General features: G+C 39.8%; 1 protein-coding gene across 10 annotated transcripts in view; it reads right to left on the reverse strand.

The window, feature by feature from the left end:
* Positions 1-17104, reverse strand: part of LOC103721923 (uncharacterized) — a 39960-nt gene that overhangs the window by 6140 nt on the left and 16716 nt on the right. For 5 of the 10 annotated variants that reach the window (XM_088717896.2, XM_008812310.6, XM_008812311.6 and 2 more), the window contains 3 exons: positions 13933-14021; positions 7579-7640; positions 7366-7465 (listed from right to left, as the gene is read on the reverse strand). In XM_088717896.2, the coding sequence (XP_088574022.2) occupies positions 7366-7465; positions 7579-7640; positions 13933-14021 (251 nt within the window). Of the gene's footprint in view, positions 1-7365; positions 7466-7578; positions 7656-13932; positions 14022-17104 lie in introns of all 10 variants that reach the window. The other 5 variants (XM_088717892.2, XM_088717895.2, XM_088717890.2 and 2 more) reach the window with 1 other exon arrangement.

Consider the following 17104-nt stretch of genomic DNA (forward strand, 5'->3'; position numbering starts at 1 on the left):
CAACCATCAGACATCATAGTTAGTCTATATGTGAGCCACTTGCTCTTGTAGGAAGCAATCCATTTCTCTAACTTCTTATTGTTGTCAAGAAGCTCATTGTAAATGTCCTTCGGGCTTAAGAGGATCTATACCGGGATCGGCAGCCTCTATAGCAGAAATGACAGACCTGTAGTCGTATTATTTGCCACATTCGCTGAAATGTGGCTAACGTGGAACCAGGATCCAATAGCTCGCCGCATATCCTTTTTCTTATCCTTCTTCAGCATTGAGTCAACCCTCTGCTGCTTCAAATCTCTACTAAAAAAAGTATGCAGATCTAAATTATGGATTGTTACCAAAAGCGTCCAGCATAAATGAATTACAGCCACCGCTTTTGCTAACGCCTTCTCTGACTGAGGAGGTCCTCATGAACACGAGGTACGCCCTGCTGCTCGCAGAACCAGAGCCCGACTCGTAGAACGAGGGCCCAATAGAGCCCTATACCTAGCCACCTCCTCCTGCTGCCACTGATCATACAGGCTCGCCTGCATGGCAGCCTGGATCTGTGCCTCTTCTTTATTTGGAGCGGACACCTCCTCTGACTCCCTAAAGTGACAGAAAGGTGGCTCTGTTGCTCGATGTTCTACCTCCGACTTTTTGGGAGCCCTCTTCTTCGCTTCTTTGAAATCAACGATATTATTTTTCATCAGCTATCGAACCTCCTATGGATATTTGCGGCACATAGATACATCGGAGTGCCACCAGCTAAGTGCTGCTTCAATCTGGTTATCCCTCTCCTGAACTCTTAGTTGCACCAATTGCACTGCCACTGGTGCCGTCTCGAGAGTATTCTCCCATGCTCCTAGCCAATATAGCGCTCTGGGTCCTTTTTTTTATGGCTCCATTCTTACACGGGTCAATCAAGTATGCCAGTTTATCAATTATTTAAAATTAGCAAATTATTATTACGAGTACGATATTTTTTTATCAAAAAATATATTTTATTTATCTAATACATAATCCTTTTTTTTAATTTATTTATGTATTTTTAATAATTTATAGTTTAAAAATGTTTATATATCATAAATTTAGAAAAATATGATTTCTACCTCAAAAATTACTTCTGAATTATGTAATACGTACTACTAATTTTTCATAATTTTGGTATTAATTATATATTTTACATTATTTTTTATATTTAAAAATAATTTTTAAATAATAATATTTCAAAAAATTAATTTCAGCTCAGACCATGTAGAACCCAATAATGGATGCTACATATATTTTTCTAGGCCCTCAGGCATGCATACAAGATTACTTATTTCTTAATTTTTTCTAAATTTAGGTCTAGCCTACTTTGCGCATGATTGGATGAAAACTCTAATGAATGAACATCGGTCCCTGTCTACCTACTTTCCAATGCCATTGTCCCGGTGAGATTTCTGAGATCCTTGGAGCAGCTGTTCAGGGACTTTATATGGGGGAGGAGTTGTGGTAGAGGTGGCGTTCACTTGATGGCGTGGGAGGTGGTGTGCCAGCCGACTAGCTGTGGTGGATTGGGGGTTCAGTCCCTGGTAGTGAGGCGGGAGGTGTTAGTAGCCAGACATGCGGCTAGATTTGTGCTTGAGCCCGAGAGTCTATGGTCCTTGCTGATGAGGGCTAAGTATGGCGCCTTGGTACCTGGTGTGCGAGCGGGGCATCGTCATTCCCTGGTGTGGAGGAAGATGTGTGCCAGAGCTATGGTAGTGCTCCCGGAGATCGGATGGGCTATTGGCGACGGTCGGTCTATCGATGTGCTAGAGGATAGGTGGGTGACTGAGTTGCCGCTTTGCCGTATGCCGACGATGGTGGATCCGACGAGATTAGCAGGGTGGAGGGTCAGCGATCTATTGGATGATGAGGGGGGTCGATGGAGGGAGGAGTTGGTCCGGAAGATATTTGGGGAGCAGTTGGCGGAGTTGCTCTTGGCCTGAGCGGTCCCTACTGGGGGGAGGCGGATAGGCTAGTATGGATATCGACGGGGCGGTCACGAGTGCGAGCTAGAGACCTTCATGCATTGATCAGCAGGGAGCCAGTTCGACAGATTGAGGGTCGGTGGATATGGAGGATGCGGATTCATCCACGAGTGGCACTCTTCATCTGGAAGGTGGCTTGGGGTTGCCTTCCGACCAGGAGTTTATTAGCTCGGCGTGGTATGAGGATCTCTCAGTGTTGTGAGGAGTGTGCAGATATCGAGAAGACTATGAAGCACATTCTTTTGCAGTGCCCTAGGGCCCGGGAGATATGGAGGAGATCACCAGTTCCATTACCGGCCTCGGCGGCTTCGACGCAGGACCTGATCCATCTGTTGAGAGATTCCACGCGGTGTCCTAGATCTGCTGAGGCAGGAATTTTTGGGGCGTACCTGTCCTATCATATATGGTTGGACAGGAATGCCGGCCTATTTAAGGGAAGGAGGTCGCCCTCGAGGGTGGTGGTAGACCGGGCGATGCTGCTTGCGAGGGAGGTTATTGGGGCGGCTGCGGTAGTCACTTCTGGGTTGGTTAGGAATATTTGGTGTGCTCATCACGCTGTTTCAGCGCCACGGTTTGCCCTTGTTTTCTGGGCACCCCCACCCCTTAGCTATCTCAAAGTGAACTTTGACGGCAACAGGTCTGTGGATGGTATGTGTGGAGGGGTCGGATTTGTGATTAGGGACCATCTCGGTAGGATGATGATAGCAGGAGGGCGGCGCATGCCAGGACTTACAGTGGTTGGAGCAGAGTTGCAGGCAGCCTGGGAGGGTATATCCTATGCGAGGCAGGTACTCGGGCCGAGCGGGTGTTCCTCGAGGGTGATTCATCGGTGCTGATTGATTGGATTCGGGGTATGGATCAGTTTGGGGATGGCCACCCCCTCATCCGAGAGTCTCCCAGGATGACTCAGATAATGGCTGACTTTCAGACGGTACATGTGTTTAGGGAGGCGAACCGGGTAGCAGACTGGGTCGCCTCCTTTGTCGCCCGGCATTCCGGTGGTTTGCTTTGGACGTCTGCATCAGACATCCCTCCACAGTTGTACTTTCTACTTTCCTATGATTTGGAGGGCTGTACTCACATTCGAGCTATATGAGATGAGTAGCCGATTTTACCAAATAAAAAATGAACATCAAATTTTTATATAGAGTAACTTGCATGTCCATAAATATGTTTCTGATTTTACATTTTTTTATTTAAAAAAAATATCTTTTTCAATCCAAAAATATATTTATAATTTTTAAAAATTATATATAATACAAAAATTAAAAATTTTTATGTTAGCATATACATCATCCATAGATCTACAACATATACAAAAATCAAGCCCAAATCGAAAAATTTGGCATGATCTCTTATTTTGTAATTTTCGAGCTATTTTTTCAAGGTTCCTACAAAACAAAAAAGAAAGAAGATAGAAAAAAGGAAGCACACCTTGTTTAGCCTTGGCTCTTCCTTCTAATAGCCTGAATCAGTGTGGTTTGTGAATTTTTTGAAAATAGAAAACCGTTTCCATAATTTTGGGAAAGCCTTCTTCAGCCTTCTCCTTCAGTTTTAAGCCGAACGCCAGGCCACAGCCACAACGAGCGCTGTGGCATGGCAATTATTGCCACAGCGGGCGCTGTGGCAATAGCCGCCGACTCGGTGCATACCGACCGGTTCGCACCGAGTTCGAGTCGACTGGGACGGAATTGTTTGGTTCTATCTAGTACCGGCCGATTTTGACCGGTACCGATTAACAATTACTGATTCCAGCCGGTATTATTGAGGTTCCGGCCCCGTTTTCCTATAGCGAACGGACCCGGTTTGAGACCGGGTCAGCTCGGTTTGGCCTGAACCAGGCGGTACGGCCCGGTTCGGCAATCCTTGGATTGCACTAATCTTACATGGTAAATGGTGCAACAAGTGGAGCCAAAGCTTTATATTCAGCCTTTACATTGAAGAAAGAAACCATTTGTTACTTCTTTGCTCTTCCATGAAACTAGGTCACCGAAAAAAATCTATAGTATCTATAGATCAATCATTGATTAGATGCAGCATTGTCCTAATTACGAATGGTGTATCGCTTAACCTTAGTAGCCAGGATCTTACACCTAGGGTGCTGCATCACCCGCTTTGGGTAACTAAGTTCCAAACTTTAAGATGTCCTCATGTCCAGTGGCAAAAAATCTTCAAAAATGCACCTTCTAAATGAGGAGCACAACGACTATTATGAACTGGCTAAATACTCCCACTACATATTGATATTGAGTCGAATGATAGTCAAAAAAATTAGGCATCTAACTAGCTTTCAGGACTTTTTGGATGACATAAAGGCTCACCTATAATTTAAGTTGGACTCCATGGAAGATCCAATTGAGGAGAGAAATTTTTCCTTCAATCCAATCAACTCAAAGTCCTAATAGATCACCAAAACAAAAGATCAAAACATTACAAGAAAAACTGAAAGTAGGGTTTCTTAGCCCTATTTACTATCTTAAAATCCAATATATAAAACAAAGGCTCAGGGCCTTGTTTTGTACTAATGGGGTCTAGCTTTTAGTTAAAATAGGATGTGTTTTCCCAAAAATAGAAAATTCAGATTTTCCAAGATTGACCATGAAGCTAGATCACAACTCCAAATTAACTCATGCTGCTAAATTCTTCCTAGACAGGGATATACAACTTGGTCAAATTGTTACTGCAAATAGTACAATGTGTTTGATCGAGTGTTTTATGGCATTAAATGAACTTAGACTGAATTCAGCTTGGAACTTAATAAACCTTATAGTAGGCTATATCATCATCATACTAGCTAAGCTAATTCTTTTGACACCTATGATGACAAAAATGGACACCATATGAGAAAGATATAGCCTCCAAAAGTTAAGTTGCATGATCAAGGTCAAAATATAGAGATCGTGCTCCCAAACCATGTCTAGACCTACTCGAGGCAGCCTACTTGGTGTGCAACGAGTGTGATCTCTTGGATTGCTGATTTGTTTAGGAGTTTAGCTCATACTATATCAATTGAAGATGAGGAAACTCTTACTTCCCCTTCTCATGATGGAACCACTTCACTAACTGGACAATTGGCCTTTTTTGCTGAACCAAAAAAACTTATCTTCCATCACCGAATTTCTACAACCTTTCTTTCCAAGATGCAATCCTTAGCGAATATCTTTGCTCACTCCACTGATAGGTTGACTATGAGTGACAAAAAGCCGGTAATCTTTGTCTTCATCTATCATGGAAGGCTTACAGGCTTAAGCAACTTATGGCATGTTGAAAGAGCAACTACATACTTATTCTCCTATGACCGTCTTGTTATGGGGAATTCGAGCACACTAGGTTACTGAACCTTTATGTTGCCATAAATAAGACTTGATCTTCAAAATGATTTTAAAACTAAAGCTCCAAATTGATGTCATCATGTAAATAATTCACCAACTATGATTTCTGGGAAGTACACTCCCTTACATTAGTGTTTCATTAGAGACCCCTTCAATATCAATAACTTCTTGAAGTAACAACAGAGATGAGATTTCAGGTTTACCCTGGTCTAGAATATTATTTGATGGAAGCTTACCTACACCAACTTTGGAATTCTATGATCATCAAGCCACACTATAAAAGCCTCTTCTCAGCTACATGTTTAAATTACATGCTCCTTTTGTAACCACATATGTTAGATTTTGTAACCCAATAATGTTAGATTAGATTATTCCTTAAACACGATAGGATTGCAATCCTTTCATGTTCAGATCAAGAGCTTTTGTTGTGGAGGTTGAGCTATCCCATGTGATCTATTATGTGCGAAGAACTAGCAGTTATTTTAATTTGCAGAAGATAAAACCATAAAGCTTTTGTGATCAACTCTCACAAAACAGCGGTTATTAATTTAAAGTTTAATACATGATCTTAAAGGAGAAAACCCTCAAGCTGAGTCGTTCTTTAACTTACAAGGAGGAAGAAAACACTGAAATCCATTCATAATTATCAAAAGTGTTGCTAAATTTTTCAAAATGGTTATCATTCATCTATTGAAAAATTATAAATCATATGTTGTAACTTCTAAACAAGTAAACATAACCCAAGATTCATAATTCTACTGAACAAAAAACATAATGCAAAACATATGTAATAAATATCTATTCAAGTATGTCTCAAACTACGAAATTAATCCCATCACTGGAATCTGATCTGATCTGATAGACTGATACTAGTGAAGAAATTAGTGAAAGGAAGTACCCCAAAGTCAGCTTCAAAGTTAATACCCGTATGCATAAAATGGACACGTGAACATTTCACTATTGCTCTCAGAAGGATAGTTAACTTGTTCTGTCCTGATAACCAATAAAAAGCATAACCAAGACCTCTAGTTCCAGCACGTGCAGGTTAAAGCTGTTAGATAGGGATTGTGCATGGCCAATGCCAACACCAGGGACAGATCAGCATACAACCTATTAATTCTTTTATAAATATTTTTAAAAAGAAAAGGTACTATATCATTTTTTTAATTTCTTCAGAGCATGGCACCTGTGCCAACATGGCATAGCAAAGTATGTGCCATGTTGGCCAGTGATTGACATGACAGTTGAATCCTTGATACTACAAGAAAAAGCAAGAGAGAAAGGGAAATACAATAAAAAATTCACAAAAAGAAGACAAAAAAAAAGAAGAAGAATTTACTTGTGCTAACGTTCAGCATATGTTCTTAGTTCCCAATATCATCTGATGTTCAATTTTCAAAATTCCGTGTTCCCAATCCAAGCTTATAACCCTCAGCATCGAAATAATTTGCAGATGTTGCTTCCCTTAGATTAAGTGGTTTGAATGTAGATATTGCATATTACCTTTCAAAACTCTAAAAATCTTTTTGCACCATTTTTATAAAACAAAAAAAAAAAGTCCAGTCAGTTTTAAGAACAAGGAGAGTCCACAAAATATCTTCACCAACTTTGTCATACTATTCCAGATTCTTTAATCAACATAAAAAGAATCAGATATCTAGTTACATACATTACTGATCCATTCTCCAATTGTTTAAGCATTTGGCTTCATCTAGTTAGTTAAAATGGAATCACAGCTAAGTTTGCTAAAGGCTGCAAGTTCAAATCTCCTCTAAGACAACTATTTGTTTAATTAACCTGGTTGTTGTTCTGCCCCCCTTTCAGTCTCCAACATTCATGATCGCAACTGCACGTCAGGATGGTGTTACACCTAATGTTCATTGTTGTCTCGTTCTCTAATTGCTTGAGCATTTGAGATCAATTGGTGAGTCATTTGAGAGGGATCAATTTGTTAGTTAACAAAGCAGCTATATATACCATACACAATTTTGCCTAGAAACCATTGGAAATAACAACATAGGGAGCAGGCGACAACTTACTTGACTGGCACTTGAAGGAATGGAACTACTGAAAAGGTCCTCATTTATTGAAACAGGCAAAGGAGGCATCTGACTCATAATACCAGGCATCTCACTCATGCTGTTAAAATAAATTAAGCATGTTCACAAACTAGCAGCAACACCCAATAACACATATATAATTTATTAACTAACAGCTGCTAATTCAAATAATAAATTATTATGACATGATACCTTTTTATAATAGTTGTAATGTTGTTTCTTGTGCGACAAAAGAGTTTAATGTTATTCTGTATCTGCAAAAGAAAGTACTTCAATAAAAATTAAAAAATAAATATAACATTCGCTGCCAGGAAACTCTGCACTCAGATGCAAAAAAAATAGAGAGACGGAACAGACATACATAGGAGAATGTTGTCATGTTTTGATTGGAATCTAGAGAGATGAAATTAGAGCACAAGTTACTTAAATAATGTGTAATAAATATTAGGTTTCTTTCTTTTGATTTTCCTGTGTTTATTTGGCCTATCATGTATAAAAAAATGGTTGAAAAAATAATAAAAAACAGCCAGATCTAATAAATTTGTGTTGGCTCTCCTTTCAAAGGATGTGGATTTAATCAGAAATGAGGATCCACAAAATTGGATGGATGAAGGCCTTCACCTAAATAGATATTCTTTGTCAAATGATCTAAGTTGTGAAGGCTTGTGGTGGGAAAGATGATACCTGCAGAAGTTCTTGATTATGACTTACATGTATCTCTTCTTCCATGTGGCTCATAGGACTTACAACATTATAAGTTAGCTATTTTCATGTTGTTGATGAATGAAATCTAGACCTTGTACCAAAAGCTATTCTACCATCCTCGTATCTGTCTGAGATTAATAATTTTAACTGTTTGTTTGTTAAAATCCAATGCAATCTCCAATAAAAGATTTATGTGGGCAATTATGTGTTCGTTGGTTCTCTCATACTTTCAAATCCATAAGTGACTCACTATATAATAAACTGGTTTATGCATCGACGTAGAACTCCTACTATTGATATGTGGTTATGTCCAGGTTTGAATTCAGTAATTATGCCATCTGTTAGTTAAAAAATCATAAAAAATTCCAAATAAATGAGGTTTGTGCCAATTTGGCTAATTCTATATTTAATTGAGATCTAAATTTTGATCTTTTAGTCTCAGAATCTCTCCTCCTGCATACTTTATCATCAGTGAAAGGACCCAGGCATGGTTATAAATATACCTGGTGATGCGTTGGGCTCTCCACCGTTTGCTGCACCCTACGAATCTTTCTAGTGTCCATCAACATGAGATCGATACAATGTGCAGCACATGAGGTTCAGAAAATATGTGGTCGCCGCTCCATCAAGATCTCTCCAGCGGCCTTATATTGCGGCCCATTATCAGTGACGATCTGCACGACATTCTCCTCTCCTACCATATCAATCACATCCTCCATAAGTTTTGGGATCTATGAGGTGTCGTGCACCTGAGCCGAAGCATCAACCGACTTGTGGAAGAAGATCTTCGCAATACAATATGTCAGAAAGTTGATGATGCTCCGCCTGGTCAGACCAGTCCAACCATTGCACATGATAGTTAGTCCATATATGGGCCACTTGCTCTTGTAGGAGTCAATCCATTTCTCCAGCTCCTCCTTATTGCTGTCAAGAAATTCACCTTTGATGTCCTTCGGACCTGGAGGAAATACACCGGGACCGGCAGCTTATATGGCGGAAATGACAGATCTGTAGTACGTATTGTCTGCCATAATACTGGGATGTGGCTGAAGTAGAACCAGGATCCAATAGATCGCTACATAGTTTTCTTCTTATCCTTCATCCACATTGAGTCTATCCTCTACTGCCTTGAATCTCTGCTGGAGAGAACATGCGGATCTACATCATGAATTGTTGCTCCTGGTGGAAGCCCTCTAGATGACTTCTTTCGACAACCAAAACTATCCAGCATAGATGCAATCCGACCACATTCTCTGCCGACGTCCTCCCTAACTGAGGTTGTCCTCAAAAACTCTGGATCTTCCAAGCTTGCCTACATGGCAGCCTAAATCTCTGCCTCCTCCTCAATCTCTTCTGGCTCTCTAGAGTGATAAAAAGGTGACTCTGCCGCTCGGCGATCCACCTCCGCCCTCTTCTTGGAAACCCTCTCCTTCATTCCTTTGGCCTCAGCGAAATTCTGCCTTATCAGCACACGGATCTTGCCTGGGCAATTCGGACATGTAGCAGCCTCACCGAAATTTTTGGCTAAGTGTTGCTTCAACCTGGTTACCCCTCCTTCCTTAAAGACCTTGTCGCAATAGTTGCACTGAAACTGGTTCCATTGCCCCTCTTCCCCGACTCTTCGCCCATAAGACCAGCCAATATCATGCTTTGTGAGGTTGGTTTTCCTTGATGGCTCCATTTCTATCATAAATTGACAACATATCAAAAAATTAAGCCAAAATAGAAAATTTTGGCATGACTTTTTTTTTAGCAATTTCTAAACTATTTTTTAAGCTACTTATTAACAAAATTAAAGTAATAACATAAGAGAAAGAAACCACACCTTAAATAGTCTCTGCTAAATTTTTTGGAAAGGATCTCCTCCTCAATTTGTGGGCTATCTCTCAAATCTACCCTTCTCTGGTCCTCAAAGACCGGTATGCTCGCTGGATTTGTGATCTCTCTAGAGGCTCTCGTTCGGTTTTTATAGCCAAACGAGAGAGACACGCCCCTCTCACGGGCTCTTTTTTTTTTTAAATCTGTCGCCGAAACGGCGACAGAAAGAAACATGGGGCCGAAAGCCATGCGTTTTGAGTTGTATAGCACGAACTGTGGCCAAAAGGGCGACAGTTCGTATTCTGTGGCCAAAAGGAAGCCACAACGCGCACGCGTTGTGGCCTTTCGGCCACAACATTTTAAAAAAGGAGCGGCCGTTGTCGGCCACTTCTTTTTTAAACACGCTGTGGCCTTTCGACCACAGTAAAAGAAGTGGCCGACAACTGCCACTTCGTTTGAAAAACCACAGCGTGCCGCGCTGTGGTTTAAAAAATTTGAAAAACTGACGTACCGAATCGGCCGGTTCGCACCGGTACCTCATCGATACCAGACGGTAAAAAGATGTACCGGTCGGTTCTCCAAAAAAATCAATCTGGTACCAGATTCCATGCTGATCCGGTACTGGTTCAGGGAAGTACCGGTACGGCAGACCTTGCGCCAAAAATTTGTAGGCATTGTTGGGCAGGGAGGCTACTTGGCAGATTGAGGGCAAGTGGATATGAAGATTACGTGTGCATCCCCGAGTGGCCTTGTTCATCTGGAAGGTGACGTGGGGATGTCTACCGACCCGAGATGTGTTGTCTAGAAGGGATGTCAGCATTACTCTGGTGTGTGAGGAAAGCACTACCACAGAGGAGACCATCAGCCACGCTCTTCTGGGGTGCCCCCTGGGCTGCGCAGATCTGGCGGTGGGCGTCTGTTACCCTACCGCGAGACATGGGGTCGGCAGAGGCCCTGGTGATACACATGAGGATATTAGCGAGTAGACCGGGGACCATGGAGCGAGGCATCTTTGTTGCCTATATGGCGTATCATATTTGGCTAGATAGAAATGCTTGCATTTTTTAGGGGAGGATACCCCCGAGGGCAGTGGGGAATAGAGCCATGCGCCATGTGACTGAGATTATCTCCACAACCCAGTCACCTTCACCGAGGTGGGTTAGGAATATCTGGGGCTTCCACACCGCTCCTATAGTGCCCTGAGTTACTTTTGTCTCTTGGGAGCCCCCACCCCTTAGCCACCTCAAGGTGAACTTCGACGGCAGCGTCTTGGCGGGCGGAGATAGTGGAGGGATTGGATTTGTGATCCGGGACCACATGTCTAGACTGGTTGTTGCAGGCAGGCGGCGCAGTTGTGACATGACTGCTATTGGAGCCGAGCTCAGGGCAGCATGGGAGGGGATCACCTATGCGAGGAGTAACTTAGGGGCTGACTGTATCATCTTGGAGGGAGACTCTACTATGGTGATTGAATGGATTCATCAGGTGGAGCATTAGGGCGATGGCCATCCACTACTTAGGGATATCCAGCAATTGGTGTCCAGATGTCGCAATATCCAGGTTTCTCATGTCGGAGGCGAACAGGGCTGCTGATTGGGTCGCCTCCTTTGCTGCTCATCATTCGGAAAAGGTCTTATGGATAGGGCCCAACTCTGTCCCTTCCCCCCTATGTCATCTTATTTCCCTTGACTCTACGGGTAGTACTCATGCTAGACTGATGTGAGCTACCATTGTACCAAAAAAAAAAAAAAGGAAGCCAGGCAGCCAGCAACAGTTGTTACCCCTGATACCGGTTGTAGCAAGTATCCACAACTACTGCGAGCAATGATAAGCTATAATGGAGATGGCAAGTGACAGTTGTTGCTGCTGTAGGCAGTGGTGGTGATGGGCAGTAGCAATAGCAGATGATATTGCTTCACCAAAAAATAAGGAACAATTATAATTTTTCAATTTCTCCTATTTCTGGAACCCTTAAAAAATCATTAGTTTTTATATTTTTGATTTTTTTTTTCAGGTGCCTCAATCTATAGGCACCAATCAGAACTTATATAGGCCCTTCTGGCACCTATAATCTTCCTGAAAAATTAACTTTGAACATAAAATTTTCTATAATGCTAGTTATACAGTTTGCTAATTAAATTCCAACTAAAAAAGGAACCTTCTTTTTGTTTTGAAAGTAAGGAAGGTAGAGCCATCAACTGTCATGTTTTAAGACAATGGACAAAATATTATAAGAGAGAGGAGAAAGAAAAGCAAAAGGGAAGAGATGGAAGAAGCATAGAGAGAAGTAAAATAAGAATAGACTCGAGAAACAGAAGCAAAAGATAAGGACGGAGAAAGAGGTGGGAAAGATGATAAGGTGGATCAGGGGGTTAAGCCTGGAACAGGGTGGCAACATTAAAGGTAAGTTTCCTGTTTGCCACAAGCCATATGTATCCACTCAAAGAGGCTCAGGCTCTTGATCTTGGAAAGAAGGTAATTAATTTGATAATTTTTTTAAAGAAGGATTTAGTGTTTGATTTTACATTTTTCACAAAATATGCTAATTAATAAATTAAGCATATTACCAAAGGTCCAAACTTGTCTACTTCAAGATGAACCAGTAACTTTTTGATGATGAATTATAACACCAAATAAAACCGCTAATTGACCTTGAATCTTTAGTTATCAAACAAAAAAATTGATATAGCTACAGTATAGGTACATTACGCTAAGCAATAAAATGATACTCCAACATCTCATACTGAGAAAAAGAAAGTTTGTCAGATATCAATACCTTAGAATACTATCCTATTGGCCCTTTTTCTCAAATATTAACTATATCAGACGATGAAGATGTACATTTTGAAACTCAAAATTGCTTGTCAATTCTTATTAACACATCAAGCATTGTGAGCTCTTGTATATGGATTGCTGTTGTGATAACAGCAGATTCCATGTACAAAACACCATATTTTTACTCCAAGTATAAATCAAAATCAGATAAACATAACTTAAGACAATCTTATAATTAGAACATAACATTGTACATTGTATAATATTGAGTATCATTTAATATGTAACAATATAGAGTGATGATAGTAGGGGGGAGAATTCCATACTTTAACAAAGAAAGACGATGATAGAGTTACGGGAGAAATCTGCTTTACTGCTAATATATGTACTCCCTTTTGAACAGTATATATACTGCCAGTGAAGCCAAGTCAGCACATATATTGCATAATATGGTGTAGTAAGTGCACATACTTAAGGTATTAATTTTAATGAATCTTATGTATTGTCTTCAGAAGGAAATAATTTCATAAATATGGTTTTTTAAACTTTTCAATGCTATGCTCAAAAGCAACAACCTGACTCATTGATTAAATGAACACACTACAAAGACTTGAAGAACATTAAGTGTGAACATGGTTTATGAGAAGGTTGAAAAGTAGGTGAAGGCAGATTCTTGTGAAGTTGAATGGATAGCGTGATATGAGGAGCAAATTACTACGATTCTTTATTGTATCAAGTGATAATTTGAAACAAGTTGAAGTACCTAATAAAGAGCAAAATATTTTGACACACTGAGCATTCATATAAACATGCATATCAATTAAAGACCAGCAAAGCCCTCAGCAGTTGATTTTGACACTGGATCCCCCCATGAAAAAAAAGCGAAAATGCACAGCAATCAAAAATAAACTGACATCTTATTTTTAATTATGCCTCTGAGACATTGTTCTATATTGGACAATAATGGGACTATATAAGAACTTAGCATGTTAATAAGAAATCCGGTGACCTTCCTCTCAATCTGCGAGCTTCTATTCCTTGTGTCTTAGTGTAAACAGAAAAGTCACAGGTGCAAATTCATTATTTTAGACCAACTTAAAAATTCTGGGAATACAGTGAGATACAACCACTTTGTTCTGATAGTGTGCAGTAGCATAAAGCCATGAACAGATTCCAATCATTAATAGCAAAAAGAATATGATGAGTGCAGCTTAAAGAGTCAAGGTGGGGAAGATCTAAGCTACTAACCTGAAATGTTGCAAGATTAGCTGCAATTCTGTTAAAAAGTTGAACATTTTCAGCTAGAAGATGCCTTGTTGCACCGTCAATTACAGGGGCTGCTTGAACAAACAATAAATAATTATGATTAGAGAAAATGTTTGAGATTTAACAATAAACAAAATTATATTTAACAAGAAATTTTTTGATATAAGTGAATTATCAAGTACTGAACCAGAAATCAAAAGACCAAGAAACCAAAAGTGGATGCAAAAATATCTGCCTATGCATCCAATAAAAATATCATTTACCTGTTTTGCTATTATCTGACCTATGCATCAAGTGGATGCAAAAATAAATGGTTTTAAATTTTTAATCATATGAGACCATGTTTTCAATGATCTAAGCATCAAAATCTATTGGTTTTCAATATATGCATGTTTAAGCATGTGTAGATCATGATAAATAAATTTTAACCTGTTAATACAATGGGGACCACCAATTTTTGCACCCACATAATGCATAGGTTGAAAATCTCTAACAAAGATAATTTTTATCTCTTGGAGCTTTTACGAGTGTAGATCATAATCAACCTTGTGGATTTCTGATTTGGACACCCCAACAGTAATCTTTGAATCATTTATGTATGCATGTATATATGGACATTTCTTTGTGTGTGTGTGTGTCTGTATGTATGTATGTATGTAAATGTTTAGTCAGGTGAAATTAGAAAATGGGGGTGTCATAATGACAATCCAAGCTGTTAACATGGTCTACTTTAAACTGCTTACAGAACAAAAATCAAGCCATTAAGAGACCCCAACCTATGTGTTTTAGTGGTAAAAAATGGACAATTTGAATACCACCATACAATCCTTATTTTTGACTATTAAAACACTTTAAGCTTGGGGTCTCGAAATTACCTACTTTTTCATTTGTAGGTGGTTTAGAGGTAGCAAATCACATACAATTGCCTGAATCATTATTGATGAACCGAATCCCCATCTTAAAATTTCTCTCCATATATTATTCTCAATTGTTTTCAGCAATCCCACTTATGGTGCATAAGCACTAAGAGCACTAACAATCTTTTGACCTAAAATAAAAATAATAGCCATTAACATCATGTATCCCTTTTACTATTATCCTACATTTTACCCACCATTCTTCAAAATTGAAAATTTTGGTCCCTAGCCTATAGAAGAAAGATACAAGATCAAGTTGAGATTGACAACGAAGTTTAATAATGCTCAAACTATGAAATAAATATATAGATCTCTTTGTAGCTCTAAGATCTTCACATTTCCTCAGTTTTTTTTAGTTTTAAGTATGCATCCTATCATGAATTTAGTATCTCAAATACTATTTTTATCAGTTTAATTTTAAAATTATTTATGAAAAAGAATTTGTAACTTTTTTGACCACTCAATGCATAGGCTAGGCCTAGGGGTCTCCAAATTACATGAGTTTTGGTATATAAATAGTTTAGAGGTAGTAGATTGCATCCAATGGATCTAATCATTGGTATTGAACCCCCATCATCCAGTCAAGACTAACCAGATCCGACTTGAAATGAGTTCTAGTTCACCTCTCTCACTCCCCTCTCTCTCTCTATAATATATATACATATACATATACATATATATACATATACATATATATACACATATACATATACATATATATATATATGTATATATATATATATATACTGAATAGGTCTTGGCAATAACTCTCATAGTTGAGTCGAGGAGCACAACTTTCCATGCCAGGAAATAAGGCCCTCCTTACAAAAAATAATTAAAGAAATAATAATAAGCTAGCAACAATTGAAAAGAGAGGGAAAGTGAGAGATCTAGATCCAATACATGCATAAGAAAAAAAGTAGTAAGGACTTTTGAAAGAATGACTTCATGGGAAGATGTATACTTCCACGAATTGTTGAACAGGCAAATGATAGGTTTCTAGAGTAGAAAGGTATCTATTCAAAGAGTGGCAGGAGGCTTGCTTGTTTAGGAGAAAACTAAAAATAGAAAAGGAAAAGAAGATAATTAGCAAAAACCAAGAAAAATGAGTCTAGAAACACACATGATGAAAACAAAAGTATGTAAAAAGAAGGAACAAATTGGATTAAATATCTAATAAATGAAACCCCAACGATTAAAAATATGTGAAAGAAAAGTATGGCGATTATACACTTAGAAGGGAAAAAAAGGAAAGGACAACTTAATGCAGAAACAAACCTACAAATCACCTTGTGAGGATATGTGATGGAGTGGTCAATGTTATGTAGGCTAGGATATTGGATATTGAACGATACTAGGCTATACGAGGCATGCCAGAATAACCCAGTAGGATAATAACAATAGGATTATATGTTGGTAAGGGGGCATACCTTATGGATAAGATACAGCTATAAGACTATTTACCAAGACTAAAAACATCAATGCAGGCAGTGATAAGGCTATTATATAACCACTTTATTGTATGGAGTGCAAGTTTGAATGAATAAGAAGGTCAATGTTACTTGGACATTGGCTTTGGCACCAAGTATGAAGTCAGGGTCAGCGGAACCATCCCAAACTGGGCGGTTCCGGCCGTTCGGAGCTGACCCAACAGCTGACCGGCACGGTTCCAGCAGTAGAAACAAAATTCGTTGCTGGAGGTGGAGGAGAAGAAAAGAGAGAACAAGAGAAAGAGAGAGCGGGGGAGAGAGAAAGAGGGAGTAAAAGGAAAAGAGAGGGAGGTGAAGGCCGGCCGGTGGAGGCCAGCGAGCTGTGCGGAGAACGCTCCTCCGAGCTTTATGGCTCCACAGCCCAAAAACAGGGCGGATCTTCTGCTTTGTTTGAAATAAAGGTCCGACTTCATTTTTTATCTTGCGATTTTTAAGTGAAGTCGGCAAATCGTTTCGAATGAAACAGCAGATTCGCCATATTTTCTTACCGCGGAGGTTTCCTCCGCCTCCTGCCCGGATCGCTGGCCTTCACAACCCTCCATCGGCTCCACTAGCCTTTGCCATTCTCCACCAGCCTTCCTCCCTTTCTCCCCCTTCTCTCTCTTTTTCTCTCTCTCCCGCCTCCTTTACTATGTCAGTATGGGACCGGCACGGCACAACATGGGTTCGTACCGAGTCGTCCCACCAAGCAACCAGTATGGTGCCTGGTATTAGTTCCGCCGACATTGTGTAAAGTGTTTAAGCATA

This window comes from Phoenix dactylifera, chromosome 3 (genome assembly GCF_051530095.1).
Source record: "Phoenix dactylifera cultivar Ajwa chromosome 3, Ajwa_hap1_PhDact_Kaust_v1.1, whole genome shotgun sequence".
NCBI classification, from domain to species: Eukaryota; Viridiplantae; Streptophyta; class Magnoliopsida; order Arecales; family Arecaceae; genus Phoenix; species Phoenix dactylifera.